At 41.4% G+C, this 19,902-nt stretch overlaps 1 protein-coding gene and 1 long non-coding RNA gene across 6 annotated transcripts in view; one reads left to right on the top strand and one right to left on the bottom strand.

Annotated features, from left to right (window-relative positions):
- Positions 1-2,356: 2,356 nt before the first annotated feature.
- On the bottom strand, positions 2,357-8,508 carry LOC108586947. Its single transcript, XR_001904994.2, has 2 exons — positions 8,299-8,508; positions 2,357-2,520 (listed from the first exon to the last, which is right to left on the bottom strand). It is a non-coding gene; the product is annotated as an uncharacterized LOC108586947 (long non-coding RNA).
- GALC (galactosylceramidase) overlaps positions 8,126-19,902 on the top strand; it is a 58,026-nt gene continuing 46,249 nt past the window's right edge. For 2 of the 5 annotated variants that reach the window (XM_003902135.5, XM_031667927.1), the window contains exons 1-5: positions 8,126-8,863; positions 13,676-13,744; positions 13,991-14,054; positions 15,944-16,057; positions 18,039-18,178. In XM_003902135.5, the coding sequence (XP_003902184.2) occupies positions 8,669-8,863; positions 13,676-13,744; positions 13,991-14,054; positions 15,944-16,057; positions 18,039-18,178 (582 nt within the window). In that variant the 5' untranslated portion in view covers positions 8,126-8,668. Of the gene's footprint in view, positions 8,864-8,918; positions 9,512-13,675; positions 13,745-13,990; positions 14,055-14,543; positions 15,579-15,943; positions 16,058-18,038; positions 18,179-19,902 lie in introns of those variants that run through there. The other 3 variants (XM_009212081.4, XM_009212079.4, XM_009212082.4) reach the window with 3 other exon arrangements.

Below are 19,902 nucleotides of genomic sequence, written 5' to 3' on the forward strand. Positions count from 1 at the left end.
GCTGTTCTGAAGTAGTGAGTGAGTTCTCTCTCTGGATTAGTTATCTCAGGAATAGATTAGTTCTCGACAGAGTGGGCTGTTGTAAGTGAAGGGGTGGCCTGCCCCTCCACACCTGTGGGCGTTTCTCGTTAGGTGGAACAAGAGACTTGAGAAAGAAATGAGACACAGAGACAAAGTATAGAGAAAGAAAAAGTGGGCCCAGGGGACCGGCGCTCAGCATACAGAGGACCCACGCTGGCACTGGTCTCTGAGTTCCCTTAGTATTTATTGATAATTATCTTTACCAAAAGGGAAGTAGCAGGATAATAGGATCATCGTAGGTCAGCAGTAAGACAGATGAATAAAGATCTCTGTGACACAAGTTTAAGGAAAAGTGCTGTGCCTTGATATGCATATGCAAACATCTCCATAAACCTTTTTAGTGCATAAAGAGCAGCATTGTGCTAGCAAGTCCCACCTTTCGCCCTAAGGCGGTTTTCTCCTTTCTCAGTAAACAGAACAAACAATCGGGTTTTACACCGAGATGTTCCATTGCCCAGGGATGGGTGGGAGACAGATGCTTTTCTCTATCTCAACTGCCAAGAGGCCTTCTTTCCTCTTATACTAGTCCTCCTCAGCACAGACCCTTCACGGGTGTCAGACTGGGGGACGATTAGGTCTTTCTCTTCCCACGAGGCCGTATTTCAGACTATCACATGGGGAGAAACCTTGGACAATACCTAGCTTTCCTAGGCAGAGGTCCCTGCGACCTTTGGCAGTGTACTGTCCCTGGGTACTTGAGATTAGGAGAATGGTGATGACTTTTCACAAGCATACTGCCTTCAGGCACTTGTTTAACAAAAAACACCCTGCACAGCCCAAAATCCTTTAAACCTTGAGCCACCACAGCACATGTCTCTTGCAAGGACAGGGTTGGGGGTAGGGTCACAGATTAACAGCATCTCAAAAACAGAACAAGATGGAGTCTCTTATGTCTACTTCTTTCTATATAGACATAGTAACAGGCTGATCTCTCTTTCTTTTCCCCACAGTAAGAGCCTGGATACCTCTCTGGCCCTCTCTGCATGTGTCCACTTTCCTTTGGACTTTCTCTGCCATGCTGTCTCACACCACATGCAAAAATTAACTCAAAATGGGTTAAGACTTAAATGTAAGACCTGAAACTGTAAAGCTGGTAGAAGAAATCATAGAAGAAAACTCCATGACATTGGTCTGGGCAATGAGGTTTTGGATATGGTCCCCAAAGCACAGGCAACAAAAGTGAAAATAGACAAATGGAATTACATTAAACTAAAAAGCTTCTGCATATCCAAAGAAACAGTCAACAGAGTAAAGAGACAACCTACAGAATGAGATAAAATATTTGCAAGTCACACATCTCAGGGGTTAATATCCAAAATAAATAAGGAACTCAGCTCAATAGCAAGAAAATAAATAACCTGATTAAAAATGGGCAAAGGAGCTGAATAGACATTTCTCAGAATACATATAAAAGGCCAACAGGTATATTAAAAAATGCTCAAAATCACTAATCATAAGGGAAATGCAAATTGAAAACATAATATCACCTCACACTTGTTAGAATTGCTGCTATCAAAAAGAGGAAAGAAGGCCGGGCGCGGTGGCTCAAGCCTGTAATCCCAGCACTTTGGGAGGCCGAGACGGGCGGATCACGAGGTCAGGAGATCGAGACCATCCTGGCTAACACAGTGAAACCCCGTCTCTACTAAAAATACAAAAAGTTAGCCGGGCGTGGTGGCGGCGCCTGTAGTTCCAGCTACTCGGGAGGCTGAGGCAGGAGAATGGCGGGAACCCGGGAGGCGGAGCTTGCAGTGAGCCGAGATCCAGCCACTGCACTCCAGCCTGGGTGACAGAGCGAGACTCCATCTCAAAAAAAAAAAAAATTTTAAAAAATAAAAAATTAAAAAAAATAAAAAAAAATAAAAAAAAAAGAGGAAAGAAGATGTTGTCAGGGATATAGAGAAAAGGGAACCCATGCACACTGTTGGTGAGAATGTAAATTAGTTTAGCCATTGTGGAAAACCTGCAGTTCCTCAAAAAATTAAAAATGGAACTACCATGTGATTCAGCAATCTCACTACGGGGTATATTTCTGTTGGAGATCATTGTAACAGATGTTTCAAAAATATTTTGAGTGGTGAGAACCTCTTATACAGTCATTTTCTTCATGCCTGGGGCCTGGAGCTAGGTGGATTCTAAAATTCTTTTCCTGGCAGGAGTGCAATAAAGTAGGTATTTGCAATCCAAGGAAGAGTAGAAATATCATAGGTAAAGCATAGGAGGACAATACAATTTCCTGGTATTCCTTTATTTGAGCAAATCTATGCTGTAACAATTACCAGCAAAAGGACTACAGGTGGTGAAGGCAATTTTTACAGTGGAGAAATGCAGACACAGAGACTGACACTTCTTTGCAATTATCACATCAGCTTTGGATCATAACCTGGTGTGTCCATCAGGGTTCCTTGCTGCAGGTAACAGAAACCATCTGTGGGTAACCTGAGAAGAAAATGAATGACTTAGAAAGAAAGAAATCAGGATACGGAACAAATTGATGCAGAAACTTCAGAATAAGACTTGTAAAATGGGTTAGAGTCAAAGGACCAAAAAGACAGCCAGGTCACTCTGCCTGAGCATTCAGGTGAGAATGGCACTGCTTGATCACGCTGCTTTAGGTATCTGAGGCCACCGCTGATGAAGCCTCTATGCAGCTGCCTCTTCTGGACTCTGATATGGCTCTTGTGGGATTTCTCAACTGTGCATACATCTAGTTACTCTTCCAAGGTCAAATTTGCAGGTTCAAGGAACTGATTGAGAAAGCCTGGTCGTTGTCAGACCCTGTACTTCTAGGGACAGTAAGAGAGAGGATCTAGTTCCTTTACTTCTGAAGGAGGCAGAATTCTCCTTCACACCAAGACTCTCACTATGAGGAATCAGCCACACACGACATGGATTTGGATGACTGTAGACAACAACCCAGCAAAAAGAAAAATTGAGACCAATAGAAAGACAGGAATAATCTGTTTTTGCAGAATTAATTGTGGGGAAAGCAGTAAACTCAAAAGTTATACTATAGTTACATAGGTATGTCATTTATGTTATTATTTATATAATAAGCACTCATATAACACATAGGATGTGTGGGTCACTCTTCTAAGTGCTATATAAATATTACCTTGTCCAATGTTCACATTAATGTATTGCCATCATTATCTCTATTTTATGGATGGGTAAACTGAAGCCCAAAGAAGTTATGTAACTTAACCAAAATTACACTGCTACAAAGCCATTGGAGAAAGATTTGAAGCCAGGCAACCTGGGGCTCCAGGGCCAATATTCTAACTACTATACTACATTGCTCTTTGCTATAGAAGTTTTTATTTGTAGTTATACTTAAGAAAATGTTCAGTAAGCAATTTATAATTTATTTCATTAGGTGGATTCTGTCCTCTGAATTATTTTCATTTTGTTTATATAAAATCCTGAATTAATAGAGCCTTATAACATATTTTAGAGAGAAGTCACTGAACAGGGCAGTGTAACTAATAGTTGCAATCAAGAAACATGTCCAGAGTTGAAAGACCAGACAAATGGCAAATGTTGAATATATACTGAAAGGAATATAAGTCATTCTCCCATAAAGACACATGCAAGTGGATGGTCATTTCAGCACTATTTGCAATAGCAAAGACATGGAATCAACCTAAATCTCCATCAATGGTCTATCAGTGAATAAAGAAAATGCGTTACATATACAACATGGAATACTCTGCAGCTATAAAAAAAAAAAAAAATGAGAAGCCGGGTGCTGTGGCTCATACCTGTAATCCCAGCACTTTGGGAAGCTGAGGCGGGCAGATCACAAGGTCAGGAGTTCGAGACCAGCCTGACCAACATGGTGAAACCCCGTCTCTATTAAAAATACAAAAATTAGCCAGGCGTGGTGGCACACACCTGTAATCCCAGCTACTCAGGAGGCTGAGTCAGGAGAATCGCTTGAACCTGGGAGGTGGAGATTGCAGTGAGCCGAGATTATACCACTGCACTCCAGCCTGGATGACAGAGCAAGACTCTGTCTCAAAAAAAAAAAAAAAAAAAAATAGAAAACTTAGATCACGTTCTTTGCAGTAACATGAATGGAGCTGGAGGTCATTACCCTAAGAAGACTAACACAGGAACAGAAAATCAAATACTACATATTCTCACAAGTCAGAGCTAAACATCGAGTACATAAGGACACAAACAACAACGAAACAACAGGCACTGGGGCTGACTTAAGGGTGGAGGGTGGGGGGCAGGGGAGGATCAAAAAACTACCGATCGAGTACTATGCTTATTACCTGGGTAATGAAATAATCTGTACATCAATCCTAGGACATACAATTTACCTTTGTAACAAACCTGCACATGTACCCTGAACCTAAAATAAAAGTTAAAAAATATAGCAGATGTTACAGGACAGTTCGAGAAAACACTCTACACTCTTATGTCCCAGGGGATTCCTACTTTAAGAACTCAATTATACTTGAAGGTCAAAGCTCTGGGCAATCCAATAAATATGCACATCAGGTCCTCTGATCACCCTGGGTTCTTAATGTACATTAGCTATGATTTGCCTTTAGTTCAATTCAACTAATATTTATTGAGTACTTAGCATAGTTTGGGCACTGTGCTTAAGATGTACAAATAAGAAATAAACCTGGCCTCTGCCCTAGAATTTCTGACAGCCTAATACCAAAAACATGGAATCAACCTAAATGCCCATCGATGGTAGACTGAAGGGGAGGTAGACTGATTTATAAAAGTAAAGCCTTTTCCTGAAGTGAGACAACAGACTACTATCATACTGTTTTATGACAGTCTTGGGGAAAGAAAAAAGAAAAAAAAAATCCAGACTGCTACTAGAGTTTATCAATACATTTTCATTAAAAGGCAAGATCTCTGATCCCTCTCAAGAGACTATTTGATTTTGGTCACATTATTTTATTTAGAAAAAGGAGAGATGTGGGGTGGCTGAGGTGTAGTTGTGATACTTAGAAACACTTGTTATTTAAGAGAAAAATCATCGTGTTTCCTTTGGTAGACCATTTACGAACACTAGAATGGTACAGAGGTCAGTGTGGCCCCTGAGCAACGATAACATGCAAAATCTTGAAGTGTTTCAGATTAAACAGAGAGACAGAAACACTGTCATTACTTTTTAAACTCATTTAAAATCTGAAAACTGGGACCTTCCTTTCTTACCGTCTTATCTCACTGACCCTGATCCACAGACGCAAGGGAAGCTAAGCATATGATCACTTGTGGGATAACTGTCATTTTTCCTTATCTCACATCGTGAGTACATTTGAGGGCTGTGCCCAGCACTCCAAGGATCTCTGTCAGCTTGTATTTATTGGCCTTTTATTAGAAACTTTCTTGCCTCATGTCTGGTCTCATGAATATAGACCAGAAATTAGAAACAAAAAATATTTATCTGGTAAGCAATTTCTTTGGTAACTGAACTAATAGGAACTATTGGGACTTCTGGGAGTGAGGCTACCTTTTCCCTTAGAGTTTGTTTCCTCTTTTGTAGATTTCACACATTGCTCAAATATTTGTGGCATGCATTCCAACTACAAGGTGCAACTGAGGGCGGAGAAAAGGGAAAACTTAGTTGGGCAGACAGCTAAAGTTGGTCTTCGGTAAAATTCTTTTAAACAGAACAACAGCCTGAAAAATCAAGCTACAGGCACAAATAGAGTGGCCTGGGGAAAACTCAGGCAACAGCTGCACTGATAAAGAAAGGAAGGCCCAGCATAGAAGCCTTTTGTTCTTTGGGTGATTAGCAGGTTCCCAGGAAAAAGTTTCTCCCCTTTTTCAGGCACATACATGGTGGGCTCTATGGGAACTTGCATGGGGGTGGAGAGGGTGCTTATCTAGAACCCAGAGTTACACAAAAAAGAGAAGCTGAACTTTATCCTTACCCAAGACATACCCACAGCTGCACAGATAAGGGGAGTTGCACAGATAGTTACACGAACAGCTACAGAGATGAGAGGAGTTTCTTATAAAAGCTTTTGGATTCAACTGTAATAGTGGCAACCCATCTGGGACCCCTCTCCGCTGCAGACAGCTTTCTTCTTTCATATAATAAACTCTCTCTTCAACATCACTCTGGTGTCCACACTCCTTAATTCTTTTGGTTGTGAGACAAGCTTGGATAACACCTCAGACAACGAGACCACTGACCACTGACCCGTTTGACAATGATGTGCTACAGGATGGTGTATGCTGGGTATTCATACATCATCATGCAACTTCCTTACTTTATGTGTAAGGTGGTTTCCTCTGTTATCACCTTGGTATTTCCCATCTAGTCACGGTATGACATGGGTCTTACGCGCTTGTTAAGAGCTGGTAAGAGAAGCTTAACATTCACTTGATCGAATGGTTACTATGGCTTGTATCCACAGGAGCTCCAGCTCATGCTTAATATATTGTGTTAGAACAAATGGATCAGAGTGAATTCTGTAACAGTAAATCCACAGAACTGGAAAATTACTGACTTGCATCATAAACTGGTTGCAGTGGGAAGGCAGAGAGTTCAGATTGGTGTTGTACTGGGGAAAGAAGAAACCAAAGAAAATAAGTGGTTCAGACACAGGGGACTATTTAACTGATCCAAGCCAGAAGACTACTGAGGGTGAAGGGAGCATTATCAATAATTACGTTCAGACAAAAGTTGTGACTGTCCTTAGTAAACCAGGATAGATGTAATTAAAAAGAAAGAACAAACATAGCTAATGTACATTCAGGGATATCAGAGGACCTGATGTACATATTTATTGGATTGCCCAGAGTTTTGACCTTCAAGTATAATTGAGTTCTTGAAACTTAGATTTAGGTTTGTGGTTAAGGGGCAAAACAATCAGATTCCAAACAGGGTTCTGCAGACAAATCCCACAGGTCCTAAAGTCTCTGGGTCTTTTCCTTGCCATTGTGGTATCTCAGGGGCTTGTGTAGGCAATGACAACCAGCTCCATACTTCTGCTAAGAGAAATTTGGGGATCAGAAAATCTTTCTCTGCAGCTCTTCAGAGTCTGTTTAATTTACTTCAATAACAAGGAAACCAGAAATCTCAGGACAGTGCTGGATGTGGCAGAAATTCCAGGGCAATTCACGACTTTCCTACCAATTTAGAGTTATCTGTCTGGAATCACTTCAACTGACAGGGGAAGATAGTTTATAAAATTGTAGGGGAGGCAAAATTTCACCTTCATCCCTGTAGGGTCCCAGCAGGGCCCTAGTATTAAATCGATTTAAGATATTTATGGACTGTCAGGAGAGAACCACACGAATTTGTTTATTTTAAATGGCACGGGGGGTCTCACTAAAAAAACAAAAACAAAACCTAAAGCAGTAGTTAAGAGTCAACTGCTTATAGAGTGAAATGGACAAAAACCAGTAAGCTGTGAAACATAAGGCGAAGGGGCTTGGGCTAGAGTAATTAACTGGGTAGAGAAGTGACTAGAAAGATAGCGATTAACAAATTTTGGGCCGGGCGCGGTGGCTCAAGCCTGTAATCCCAGCACTTTGGGAGGCCGAGACGGGCGGATCACGAGGTCAGGAGATCGAGACCATCCTGGCTAACACGGTGAAACCCTGTCTCTACTAAAAATACAAAAAACTAGCCGGGCGAGGTGGCGGGCGCCTGTAGTCCCAGCTACTCGGGAGGCTGAGGCAGGAGAATGGCGTAAACCCGGGAGGCGGAGCTTGCAGTGAGCGAAGATCCGGCCATTGCACTCCAGCCTGGGTGACAGAGCGAGACTCCGTCTCAAAAAAAAAAAAAAAAACAAATTTTGTTTGGACAGATTTCCCTCGACTTCAACTTTCTGTCCTTGAAGATAAGAATGCTATTTTATAGGGAAGACATCTTTCACATGGGAATTTCATCTCCTCCTTTTAAGACACATAATATCCATGAGAGTGATCTTGCACCTGCTGTTTTTAAGCGCCTTTAATTTAAAATAGTCAATATGCCACAGCAGCATATTTTGAGGTGGTATATTATTAACTCCTTCAAGGCTAAAAGCCTTGAATATGCCGGGGTAGTTTCCAGACTGGAGAACCTTCTCAGCTAACATTTGCCACTTGTGGAATGCATTCCATGTACTGAGTGCTTATTAACTTTTCTCTCAGTCCCTCACTGCTGCTCTTCTCGCCTCATCTCATATACGGGAAAGCTCAGGCTCCAAAAGCAAACTGATTCCACCAAGATAACAATGGAACTGGGACCTGGGGTCCAAGCCTGGTCCTCGCACAAGGTAGATACTCCCTGAGATGCTGGGGAAGAGCCATGGTAGGGCCACTCATTGCCCTCTTCCCTGGGCGGACCTTGGACATCCACCTTCCCTGCGTTAAAGTGCTCCACTAGGTGACGTCGGAAGAGAAGTACATGTGAAATCCCGCGGCTGACCACAGACAGGCGAGCAGTAAGAAAAAGCTCGCCGCTTCCTTCCTCAACCCTGCTCTGGCTGCGTCAGTGGCCCTTGATCCGCACTCAAAATGGCGGCGGCGGCGTCAGCGTCAGCGGCCTCCTGCCCGTACCTATCGTGGCGGCGACGGGACCCGCCTCCCTGGGCGCCGGAGTCATGTGACCCACACAATGGCTGAGTGGCTACTCTCGGCTTCCCGGCAACGCCGAGTGAAAGCCATGACGGCCGCCGCGGGTTCGGCGGGCCGCGCCGCGGTGCCCTTCCTGCTGTGTGCGCTGCTGGCGCCCGGCGGCGCGTACGTGCTCGACGACTCCGACGGGCTGGGCCGGGAGTTCGACGGCATCGGCGCGGTCAGCGGCGGCGGGGTGAGCGGCGAGCTGCGGGGATACGCGGGGGGCGACAAGAGCCCGCCCCGTGAGGCCCGCCCCACAAACCCCCGCGGCGTTGCCGTGCGTTTCGACCCGCTCCACCTTCGGCCGCGCTCTCCTAGGGTGCCCGTCAGCAGGCGGTTGGGGCGGGTGCGCTGCGGGGCTGGGGCGGCTGCTTTCTCGTTTAACACGAACCACAGAGGCAGTTAGGTTTGAACGAATGAGGATCCGGAGGTCCAGAGAGTAAAGTGACAGGTCTAAGCAGTGAAGAAGCCGGGGCTGGTCCTAGTCCCAGGCAATGGGGCCCAGGCTGTCTTCATCTCGGAGATGGCAGTCGGAGAGCGTCGCTCCAGAAAGGGCCAGGGAGTGCGGGAGCGTCCGTGTGCGAAAGAGAACGCCCCAGCGGGATACTTTGGCTGTGTCTCTTCCTTTTGGGGGAGTTGGTGGGTGGTGGAGTCGTAAGTCCCGGGCAGTTGTTAGCGCAGGGTAAGAATGGGCTTCTCCAGAGAGGGTAGCGCCGAATAGGATTTTGTTTGGAGGCAGGACTGGTGCCTCAAGGTGTCTTTAAAAGGAATATAAGCGAGCGGCCTGAAACTACCAGGTACTCCCTCTGGGCCCACGGGCTTCATGGTGGCCGACCTTTGGGTGAGAAGGTTTTTGTTTTTTGGTTTTTGTACCTGAAATTACATCTAGGGCTAATTCTTTTTGAAAATGTTAACGTTGAACTCGGGTTTTTGGGATTGAGTTGGATGGAGCTTGCATCCTTACATTCAACTCAGAACAAGCTTGAATGCCTGCTGCTAGGATGACCTGGTCGGTAGTCTGACCACATGATATAACCTGCTAGGGGAAATTTTTTTCCCTTGGAGTTAGCTGATCCTTTTTGATTTTATGTTTTTATTCCCTAATTTGCAGTCTCTCCAGCAGTGCTGATGTGTGTTTCAGGGGAAACCTGTGGGTCGATGAGCTAATGCATTTATTCTTTGCTACTACTATTCTCCTTTTTATGTTTTTGGTCTAAACCTGAAACAGCCAATATTTCATGAAATGGGGCCCCATCTTTTTTGTAGCTTTACTTGTGATACTAAATCTAGTGTAAGAGCTTACCCATTAGATTTATTAAGCCCAGTTTAAAATTACTAAGATGAGAAGAATCATTTCATAATTCAGAGTAGGAAACTCCTATCTAATCTGATAGAATATACAACAATTATTAGTATCCCTGTATAGTGCATTACTCCTCGTAGGAAGTCACTAAATAATGAAAATTCTTGCAACATTATATTTGCATACCACATTAAACTTCTTTGTGGAGTCCTTGGTCCCTAGCCCAAGTTGTGGCAGTAAGTGTTTAGAATGCTGTCATTTAATCTTTATGTCAGAGAGGGAAAGCAGTATGGTACAGTAAGTAGTTAAGAATGTAGGGCTAGGCGCCACTGCACTCCAGCCTGGGCGACAGAGCGAGACTCCGTGTCAAAAAAAAAAAAAGAAAAAAAAAAAAAAATGTAGGGCCAGGCGCGGTGGCTCACGCCTGTAATCCCAGCGCTTTGGGAGCCCGAGGGGGATGGATCACAAGGTCAGGAGATTAAGACTACCCTGGCTAACACGGTGAAAACCCATCTCTACTAAAAATACAAACAATTAGCCGGTCGCGGTGGCACGCGCCTGTCGTCCCCAGCTACTTGGGACTCTGAGGCAGGAGAATCGCTTGAACCCGGGAGGCAGAGGTTGCAGTGAGCCGAGATCGCACCATTGCACTCCAGCCTGGGCGACAGCGTGAGACTGCGTTCAAAAAACAAAACCAAACCAAACCCGAAAACCAAAACCAAACAAAACAGAAAGAAGATAGACTAAAGAGAAGATTGCCAAGAGTGTATGCTGGGTTCTGCCACTTCACTGTATGACCTTGGCAGGTTATCTATTATAAATCCTCTCTGTCTCACTTTCTGTTTTTGGGATACAGTTATGTACCCACATGGTAGGAGCATCGTGAGGATAGACCTGAAGTGCTTAGGATGATGTCTTTCACATTACTGATTTTGGTTAATAACCAGTTTCAGGGATTAGGGAGGAGGAAGTTATTTCAAGGCCACTGGATGATGAAATGTTCCCAGGGCTTTTTTTCCTGGGCCTGTAAACAGTTCCAGGCCTCATTCAGGCAGTGTGGTTGGTAATCCTATGGTTTGTTACTGCTTGATGGTGCATTTTAACATTTGGTTATATATGCTGTTGTGTTAGGTGTGGCTATAGGTTTGCAATGGCATGTTTTTGCCTAAAGCCGATACTTTCTCTGTTAAATGTGGGAGTGCATAGAAGGCAGAATAAACCCTAGACAACAAAGTGCACAGTTTTAATGGCATAGTGTAGGACAGGAAGCATTGTTTACCTAGTTCAAGGATATATTAGTGTGCCTATACAGTGTTCATTTAAAGATTGCCTATTTTGATATTGGAGCCCCTGCTAGGTTGTAAGCTCTTTGAGAAATACGTATTTAAAAAATTTCTATATATAACACTTGCCTTTATTGAGAACTTACTACGTGCCAGGTAATGTGCCAAGTCCTTTACATACATCTAATTTTAGTCTTACAACAGCTGAATGAGTAAGATAGCCCACTTTACAATAATTTGCCTATGATTACATAGCTTATTAATGATGAAATCAGGATAAAAACTCCATTTGACTTAAAGAGTCAAATGGAGTTGTTATGTTGCCTGTACCTGTGCAACAAAAGACCTATAAAATATTTCATAAGTGTTTATTGAATAACAAAGAATGGGCCGGGCGCGGTGGCTCAAGCCTGTAATCCCAGCACTTTGGGAGGCCGAGGCGGGTGGATCACGAGGTCAGGAGATCGAGACCATCCTGGCTAACATAGTGAAACCCCGTCTCTACTAAAAATACAAAAAACTAGCCGGGCGAGGTGGCGGGCGCCTGTAGTCCCAGCTACTCGGAGGCTGAGGCAGGAGAATGGCGTGAACCTGGGAGGTGGAGCTTGCAGTGAGCCGAGATCGCGCCACTGTACTCCAGCCTGGGTGACACAGCGCGAGACTCCGTCTCAAAAAAAAAACAAAAAAAAAAAAACAAAGATTGAGGATACGGACTTGAATAAGATTCAGTCCATGTCCTTAAGGAACTAAGAGCTGAGTCAGAAAAGTAAAGGAGTGATGAGGATGCAGGGTTCAAAGTGTTATAATAGAGATATGGATCTGGTGCCAAAGGAGCCCAAAGGAGAGGCACTTACATCAAGTCAGTGAGCAGGGTCAAAAGGCATCCTTCCTTGAAGAGGTGGAATTTAAGCTGAAAGGTGAATTGGAGTTGTCCAAGAGAGGATGTGGGGTGCATTCCAGGCATAAGAATAGAAAACATTGTTTGATACACCTAGATAGAAGGTGTGAGAGTGATAAGGGGTAAAGTATCAGGGTTGGGAACTGAATAATTAAGGGATTTGGGTGCAAAATTGAGCAATTTGAACTTTATCCTGAAAGCTTTTGGGGAAGGGAAGATCTTAGCACGTTTACACAGAAGAGTTTCACGATTACATTTGTGTTTTGGGAAGGTTGCTCTCGTAAGTAGCATGGGAGATAGAATAGAGGGAGAGGCAGAGGGGATGCCCTGAGACCACTTAGGCTTTTCTCATAAGTGAGGAAGGCCTAGGTAAGTCAGTGGGGTTGAAGAGTAGAGGAAGGATTTGAGAGCTATTAAGGATATCTTGGTGATTGAGGGTGCATGAGACGTTTGGACAAAAGGTGGCCCAAGTTTATGGTGGAGGCCAGTGTTCGTTACTGAGACAGCAAGCTCAGGAAAAGGAGCAGATAGGTGCAAAACTGCTATGTTTGGTTTGGGATATATTGAGGTAGATGAGAAGAGTGACTAGAGAGCAGCTCCATGGGTCTTTGCCTCACTGGTAGGGACTGGGGATGTTTTGGGTGTGAGAACAAGTAGATATGGGCACTACCAGAATGTCAGTGGTAGCATATGTGAGAATATAACATAGAAAGTTAAACCCCATAAAAGGGAAGTATTTTGTCCCTGTAATCATACACACACCTGGCAAAGTGTCAGCAGTTTGAACCTAGGACTGTCCGGTTTACAAGCCTGAGGATGTGCTACTATTTCGTGCCAAAAAACGGCCTCTTTTTGTTTATTTTTTGATTATATTGCCTGCCAAAGGATAGATTATAGGTCAATTATTGGTTTTGTGATTTCTTTTTTCAAATAGTTGTATGCCATGGTCCAGGCATGATCAGCTATTGGTCCCCGCACTGTCCACCCTTGTCTTTCCATGCATTCTGATGCCACTCTTGGGTTAAGTTTTCTTAGTACGGCCTGGTCTGGAGATTATTGCTAGTTATTCTTAATAGTAACAGGTAGAATTTATGAGGATGGGGAAAGTGGTGCTTCCTTTCAGCACTGCTGCTTGTGATGTTTTTCTGGAAGATGTTAAGGGGAAAAATTTCCTGACATTCATCCCTCTCATCTTAGCCCTGAGATACTGTTGCCAGTTGGTCTCAAGATAGAAAACCTGAATTTCAAGATAAGTTTGTGATCATGAGGTTAGCAAGCTTACCTTCCAGTTAACCCTCATCCCAAAAGAAGAGAACCTTTTAGCTGTTGGACAAACAGCAGCCCTGCTTGCCCAGTGATTGGCACAGAAAGGGCAGATAAGCAACTTGTGAGGTGCTTTTCCACAGCCTGACCTTGCCTGAGGCTAAATATGTGTATACCAGGTGGTGTGCATGAACACTGTAGACCAATATTCATGATTGGATTTCTTTTATTCATACTTTCAAAAACTTATTTTTTTAGGCAACCTCCCGACTTCTAGTAAATTACCCAGAGCCCTATCGTTCTCAGATATTGGATTATCTCTTTAAGGTAATGAAAAAATAATTATTTCTTGATACTTGTGATATTTTAGAAACTGTAGGGTGAATTTTACCTATAATTTATTAGCCTCAAAATTCTGGTTTTTGAAAAAATGGCGCATTACTTTTGGAATAAATTGCTATTTGAAGTTTTACTTTTGTTTTTGCGTCTGTAAAACCTAAGGCAGTAATTAGTAATTGTCTTGAAGCATCATACAATACAGCACTATGTTAATACTGTTAATTCTTTTCACAGCCGAATTTTGGTGCCTCTTTGCATATTCTAAAAGTGGAAATAGGTGGTGATGGGCAGACAACAGGTAGGAGAATTTGGGAGACAGGATTTCTCCCGTCAACATTTAAATCTATACCTCACCATATGGACTGTGATTTCAGAATATGTGTAAACAGTACCAACACTTTTGAGATTGATGGTTGCTTATTAGAGTGTTCCTCATTTTTAAACTGTAATTATTTTAAAATATTATATAGAATATGGCCCATCTGGCCGGGCACGGTGGCTCAAGCCTGTAATCCCAGCACTTTGGGAGGCTGAGACGGGCGGATCACGAGGTCAGCAGATCGAGACCATCCTGGCTAACACGGTGAAACCCCGTCTCTACTAAAAAATACAAAAAACTAGCCGGGCGAGGTGGCGGGCGCCTGTAGTCCCAGCTACTCGGGAGGCTGAGGCAGGAGAATGGCGTAAACCCGGGAGGCGGAGCTTGCAGTGAGCTGAGATCAGGCCACTGCACTCCAGCCTGGGCGACAGAGCCAGACGCCGTCTCAAAAAAAAAAAAAAAAAAAAAAAAAGAATATGGCCCATCTAAAACAACATTCAGACTTTAAATTGCTTATTTAGTTGAAGTAATCGGTAGTAAACAAATCCACAGTTTTCTAAAATCTATATATACAGGACAGAGCATAGGGACAGTTTTGAATTTTATTGAGAAGTTAGAAAGATTTTAATTTTATGTAGAGCATATAAAGTGTTATTAACTTAAAATATGTGGTAAAAATGTATGTAACCAGTGTTTCAGAGATACAGCTTTTTTTTCTTTTGAAAACAAAACTTTAATCACTAAATCTTCAGTCTTCATTGTCACTATTTTGATTGGCTTTGTGTAGTCCATGTTACCAATTGGCAGTTTATAGGCCTTTTGTTTTTCAGGAAGAAGAAAAAAATTCTCTCTATGATTAGATATAGCTTATTGTTTATAGATCAGATTCCATTATAATGAACTCTAGTGTATCTCCTGCCTACTTGTATTCCTGCTAGTGATTTGGAAGTAATTCTTTGTTGAACAGATATGTCTATGTGGTGGTATTAGTGTTTATGTTGAAATAAAAAGTACAAAGCAAAAACAAAAGAAACCCCCATAACAGAAACTTTCCCCAAGCTATTGCATTTTACTGTTAAAACCTTTTAGGCAGAATTGACAATGATGGGCTAATTTCACTTGCTGAAGCTAAATTAGAGGTAGAGATACATAAACAGGCAGTTCTTGTGAATTCTGAATGAATTACCTTTAAGAAGAAATGCGCAAGGGCCTCTCAGAAGGCCCAACTTAGCAGGGGCAGATATTTGTGAACTGTGGGAATATATGAGGACTTTAATAGCAGTTAACTTCCTCCGTGCTAAGATAATGTAACCTCTACTAACTGCAGATGTTAGTATAGAATTTTGTTATTCTTAGAGTGGATATGTATACTTATTCCTTTTTTTTTTTCCCCTCAAAACTCTTCCTATATCAAGACATATTATAGGCTAAAGGTGTGGGTTCTGAGAACAGGGCTCAGGAGCCCGGGGATTCATATCCAGCATTGATAAGCTGAAAGTTGAGGTAATGAGAACTTAAAGTTGGACATGGGGATTTGAAAACCACAGAGAGATCAAAAGCCCAGAAGAATGAATACTGGGAATTTTTAGTTATATGAGGTGATAATATTTCTCTCAGTACTGCTTATAATAGAAGGTTGTGGTTTTATTAAGACTTTTACAATGCTTAAGATAATGAAAAAAGGATGAAATAATGTGCTTTTCTCATCCATCCTTAAGTTGTATAAGATTACGATTTGCCCAACTTCAGGATTAGAACTGGAATACTGCTTTTGTGAAGTGGGTGTCGGGGGGGGGGGTGGGGAGTGAGATGGTCCTAGGGAGTACCATTCATGGATCATTACTTCGTTTTTGCTCTCCTCTATTCAGATGGCACTGAGCCCTCCCACATGCACTATGCACTAGATGAGAATTATTTTCGAGGATATGAGTGGTGGTTAATGAAGGAAGCTAAGAAGAGGAATCCCAATATTACACTCATTGGTAAGAAATGAAGTTTGCAATGCTTCTTCAGTCTCTTTTCCTTTAACTTTTAAATTCTGGATCATGTTGGTGGAATCTCTATTAGTACGGAAGTGCTCATAATGTCATTAATACTACCAGTATGCTACCAGCAGCAAAGCATGTGTCAGGGGTGATCCTTTCTTTGCCCTTGTATATTATGTTGAATCCTTATAATACCTGTGAAGTAAGGCATGATTCTTTCCATTTGGCAGGAAGAAGCAGTAGAGGCTTAGAAAGATTATGCCACTGACCTAAGGTCATAGACAGTTAGTAAATGGCAAAATCAGTTTTAGCACATAATTCCATATTTCTATGATGCTAAACTACTTTTCTTCACAAAATCTGTCATCAGTATTCGGAAAAGGGTAATACTATTCACAAATCTGTCATCAGTATTCGTAAAAGGGTAATACTATGCAGTAGTACACCTAACTAGTTACACAATTGTATGTTACATGTAGTAAACCCATTTTTAGAAAAGGTACATACAAAAGTGTTTTTTGTTTGTTTGTTTGTTTTTGAACTTCAATAATGTGCTGGTTACTGTTCTAGGGACTCAGGAAGCCAATCACATCCCCAATCCCTGCACCTGTGGAGCTTAGGTTCTATTGGAAGGATCATTGGCTAGTTGCTTCAATGGGACTATGTATATTTCACAGTTCTGTGAGAATGCGTACAGAGCCTGTGAAGTATTTCAAACATCAGAGTGATGGGATACTTTCATCACTTGAAATGAATTTGATTTTTTGAAACAGGCTTAAATTCAAACTAAGTTAAATGAAATTAATGATTCCTTCTAAAGGCCTGATTTCTAGTTATTTAAAAAATAATTTTCTCAGCAATCAAATTAAAGGATAAGAGCAATATTTTCTATGTTAAAAGAAATTAGGAGTAAGTATGTTCTTTATAAATGGGCTTTTGTAAGATTCCAGAAATGCTGTTTGCAGTAAAAGCATCACTGAATTTAGCAAATACCCGCTAGACTGCTTCCAAGGTCAGACCTCATTTAAATGTAGAAAATATGGCAGGGAAAACTATGTCCTAACAAAGACTTACACATGGTAGGCCTTCAGATTGCATTTAGCATTTCATTGTTTTCAAGAATTCTATTACTTTAATGTCACATTTCTTATGTAATACACTTGGGTGCTCCTCCTGAGTTTAGAAAATAAACATTTTGTCATTTTTATTTTTATTTTTTTCAGTGGTGAACTAGTTTGGTAATATATTTATTGCTGAGGAACTTAACTGTTGAGCGTATTTAAAATTAGTAGCAATTTAAATTTAGAATTATAATACGTACTTTTCTACTCTTCTCACTTTTTTACTTAAACATAATCAGGGTTATTGGAAGAATATGGACTTATTTGATGTGTATCACTTAACAAGGGTATATTTCTCTATGGATTCATTGTCCTTTATGTTGATGTAAGAACAAACTAGTTTTGCTACATTACATTGCCTGACTGATTAATATTTTAAGGACCCTTAAATTATAAGAAGATGTACAAGTGAATGATAAATTTGTGTTATACATAACTCAAAGGAGTGAGTAGTTTGGAATAAGCCTTTTAGAATTCTTTGGTTTGACCTCAAAGAACAGAAGTTGAATATTGAACATTCCAACAGTGAGTGGAAATGTTAAGTTAAAACATATGGTACATTTATTTCTATTGGTAAGGGTCTTGGATAGAGGTGTTTGTATTTGTTATTTTTCTTTTGCCTGGAAAGAACATTTGAAATTATGGGACCTGACTCTAGGGATCAATAAGGAATTATAGTATCTATAGATTGGAAAGGATTTCAATAATTTTTATATGGTATATAAACTTTCCTTTAGTCAGATCTGTGTTGGTGTTTTGCAAGTTGAATGCTTTTCTTAAAAAAAATTTGTTTTATTTTCAATAGCGCCAGCACTGTTATACCTCCTCTAGCTTTGCCTCCTCCCTTCTCTCTGCAGGGTTGCCATGGTCATTCCCTGGATGGCTGGGAAAAGGTTTTGACTGGCCTTATGTCAATCTTCAGCTGACTGCCTATTATGTCGTGACCTGGATTGTGGGTGCCAAGCGTTATCATGATTTGGACATTGATTATATTGGAGTTAGTAATACATTTAAAATATGATTCAGTTTTGGACATTTATTTGTAATTTAAAATATAATTTGGTTCTAAGGTACTTTTTGACTAACCATTTTATGTCATGAGACTAATTTGTTCTACTGGTATCTGATAATAACACAAGCTAAGTACATGTGACCTTTAATTGCTCCCCTTTGCCCATCCCAATGTCACCGCTTTTGAAAACTGTGCTAAGTGTATACCTTCTTCCTCTGAGCTGGTTTTTTTTTTTTGTATCAACCCAACTCAAATTCTCCTTCAAAGCTTTCCCTACTTTCTCTGGTTCCTACAACAATGTTGTGTTTCCTAGACAGCTTATGGGTTAGTCTTATTTTATTCTATTGTTGTCTTAAGCCAAAGATTGGCAAACTTTTTATTAAAGGGCCAGAGCATAGATAGTTTTGGGTTTGTGGGCCAAAAGGCAATATTGAGGATCTTGAGGTAAATATATAGCCATTTAAAATGTAACTATTTAAAACTAAAAGCACTTTTAACTCTCAAGTTGTAAAATTACAGATGATGGGCCAGATTTGGCAGGCTGGCTGAAATCTGTGTCCACCTGTCACAAACTGTTACTTAACACCTTAACACCTTTTAAGGATTTAAAAAGTATGGAAAATGATATCATGTCCAGCTTGTCTGTTGGCTGGGTGGAGGCATGCCTTAGGCTGCATCATACCCCACAGAGCCTTAACATACACATACTGGGTCTCCATAATCAGTTGCTTATTAATATACCATCAGTTAAAACTAATACTTAAACATTTTCATGCAACCATGACTTAGATTATCAGCAAACAATTATTGAGCCCTATTTTAGGGCTACTAAGATTAATAAGCTCTTGTATTCAGTAAGAGAAGTAGACACTGGAACATATTAACTGCGATACTACATGGTGATACAGGGCATGAGGATGAGCCAAGGGCATGAGGATGAGCCAAGGGCTGGAGGAAGTCAGAAGAAAGAATATATTAGTTTTTGCTATCCTTTTCCAAATTATGACTGAAAATTAGTTTATATTTGAGAACTTTCCTCTTTTTTTTTTTTTTGGCAATGTCGCCCAGACTGGAGTGCAGTGTTGTGATCTCGGCTGGCTGCAACCTCTGCCTCCTGGGTTCAAGTGATTCTCCTGCCTCAAGTAGCTGGGATTATAGGCACCTGCCACCATGCCGAGCTATTTTTCTTTTCTTTTTATTAGAGACGGGGTTTCACTGTGTTGGCCAGGCTGGTCTCAAACTCCTGACCTCGTGATCCGCCCACCTCAGCCTCCCAAAGTGCTGGGATTACAGGAATGAGCAACCACACCTGGCCAGAGAACTTTCTTAAATGTCAGGACATTTATAACCCATAGTGAGACTAAATGTAGGTTTGGTCTAATAGCTTTCTCTTATGGTACAATCACAAGTAATGGGTGATTCACATCTTGTTTAGACTCATGATAACACATGCTATGGTGAGGAGCTTCATTGATAAACTCTTTCCTGTATTGTTGGAGTAAAAAGACCTGCACCTGGATTCTAGAATCATCTCTTGTTATTAACAGTTTTCTCAACTGTGGAGTTACAGAAGTTCTTTCAATTCTAAAACCCCAGGCTTCATGACTCTAAACCTAATAGATGTATATATGTTCCTTTTATCCATCCTCATTCAGAGTTTGCTTTTGTGACTAGTGTATTACTGTGATTCTCTGTGTATGCTTAAAAAT

Source organism: Papio anubis, chromosome 7 (assembly GCF_008728515.1).
Source record: "Papio anubis isolate 15944 chromosome 7, Panubis1.0, whole genome shotgun sequence".
In the NCBI taxonomy this organism is placed as follows: domain Eukaryota; kingdom Metazoa; phylum Chordata; class Mammalia; order Primates; family Cercopithecidae; genus Papio; species Papio anubis.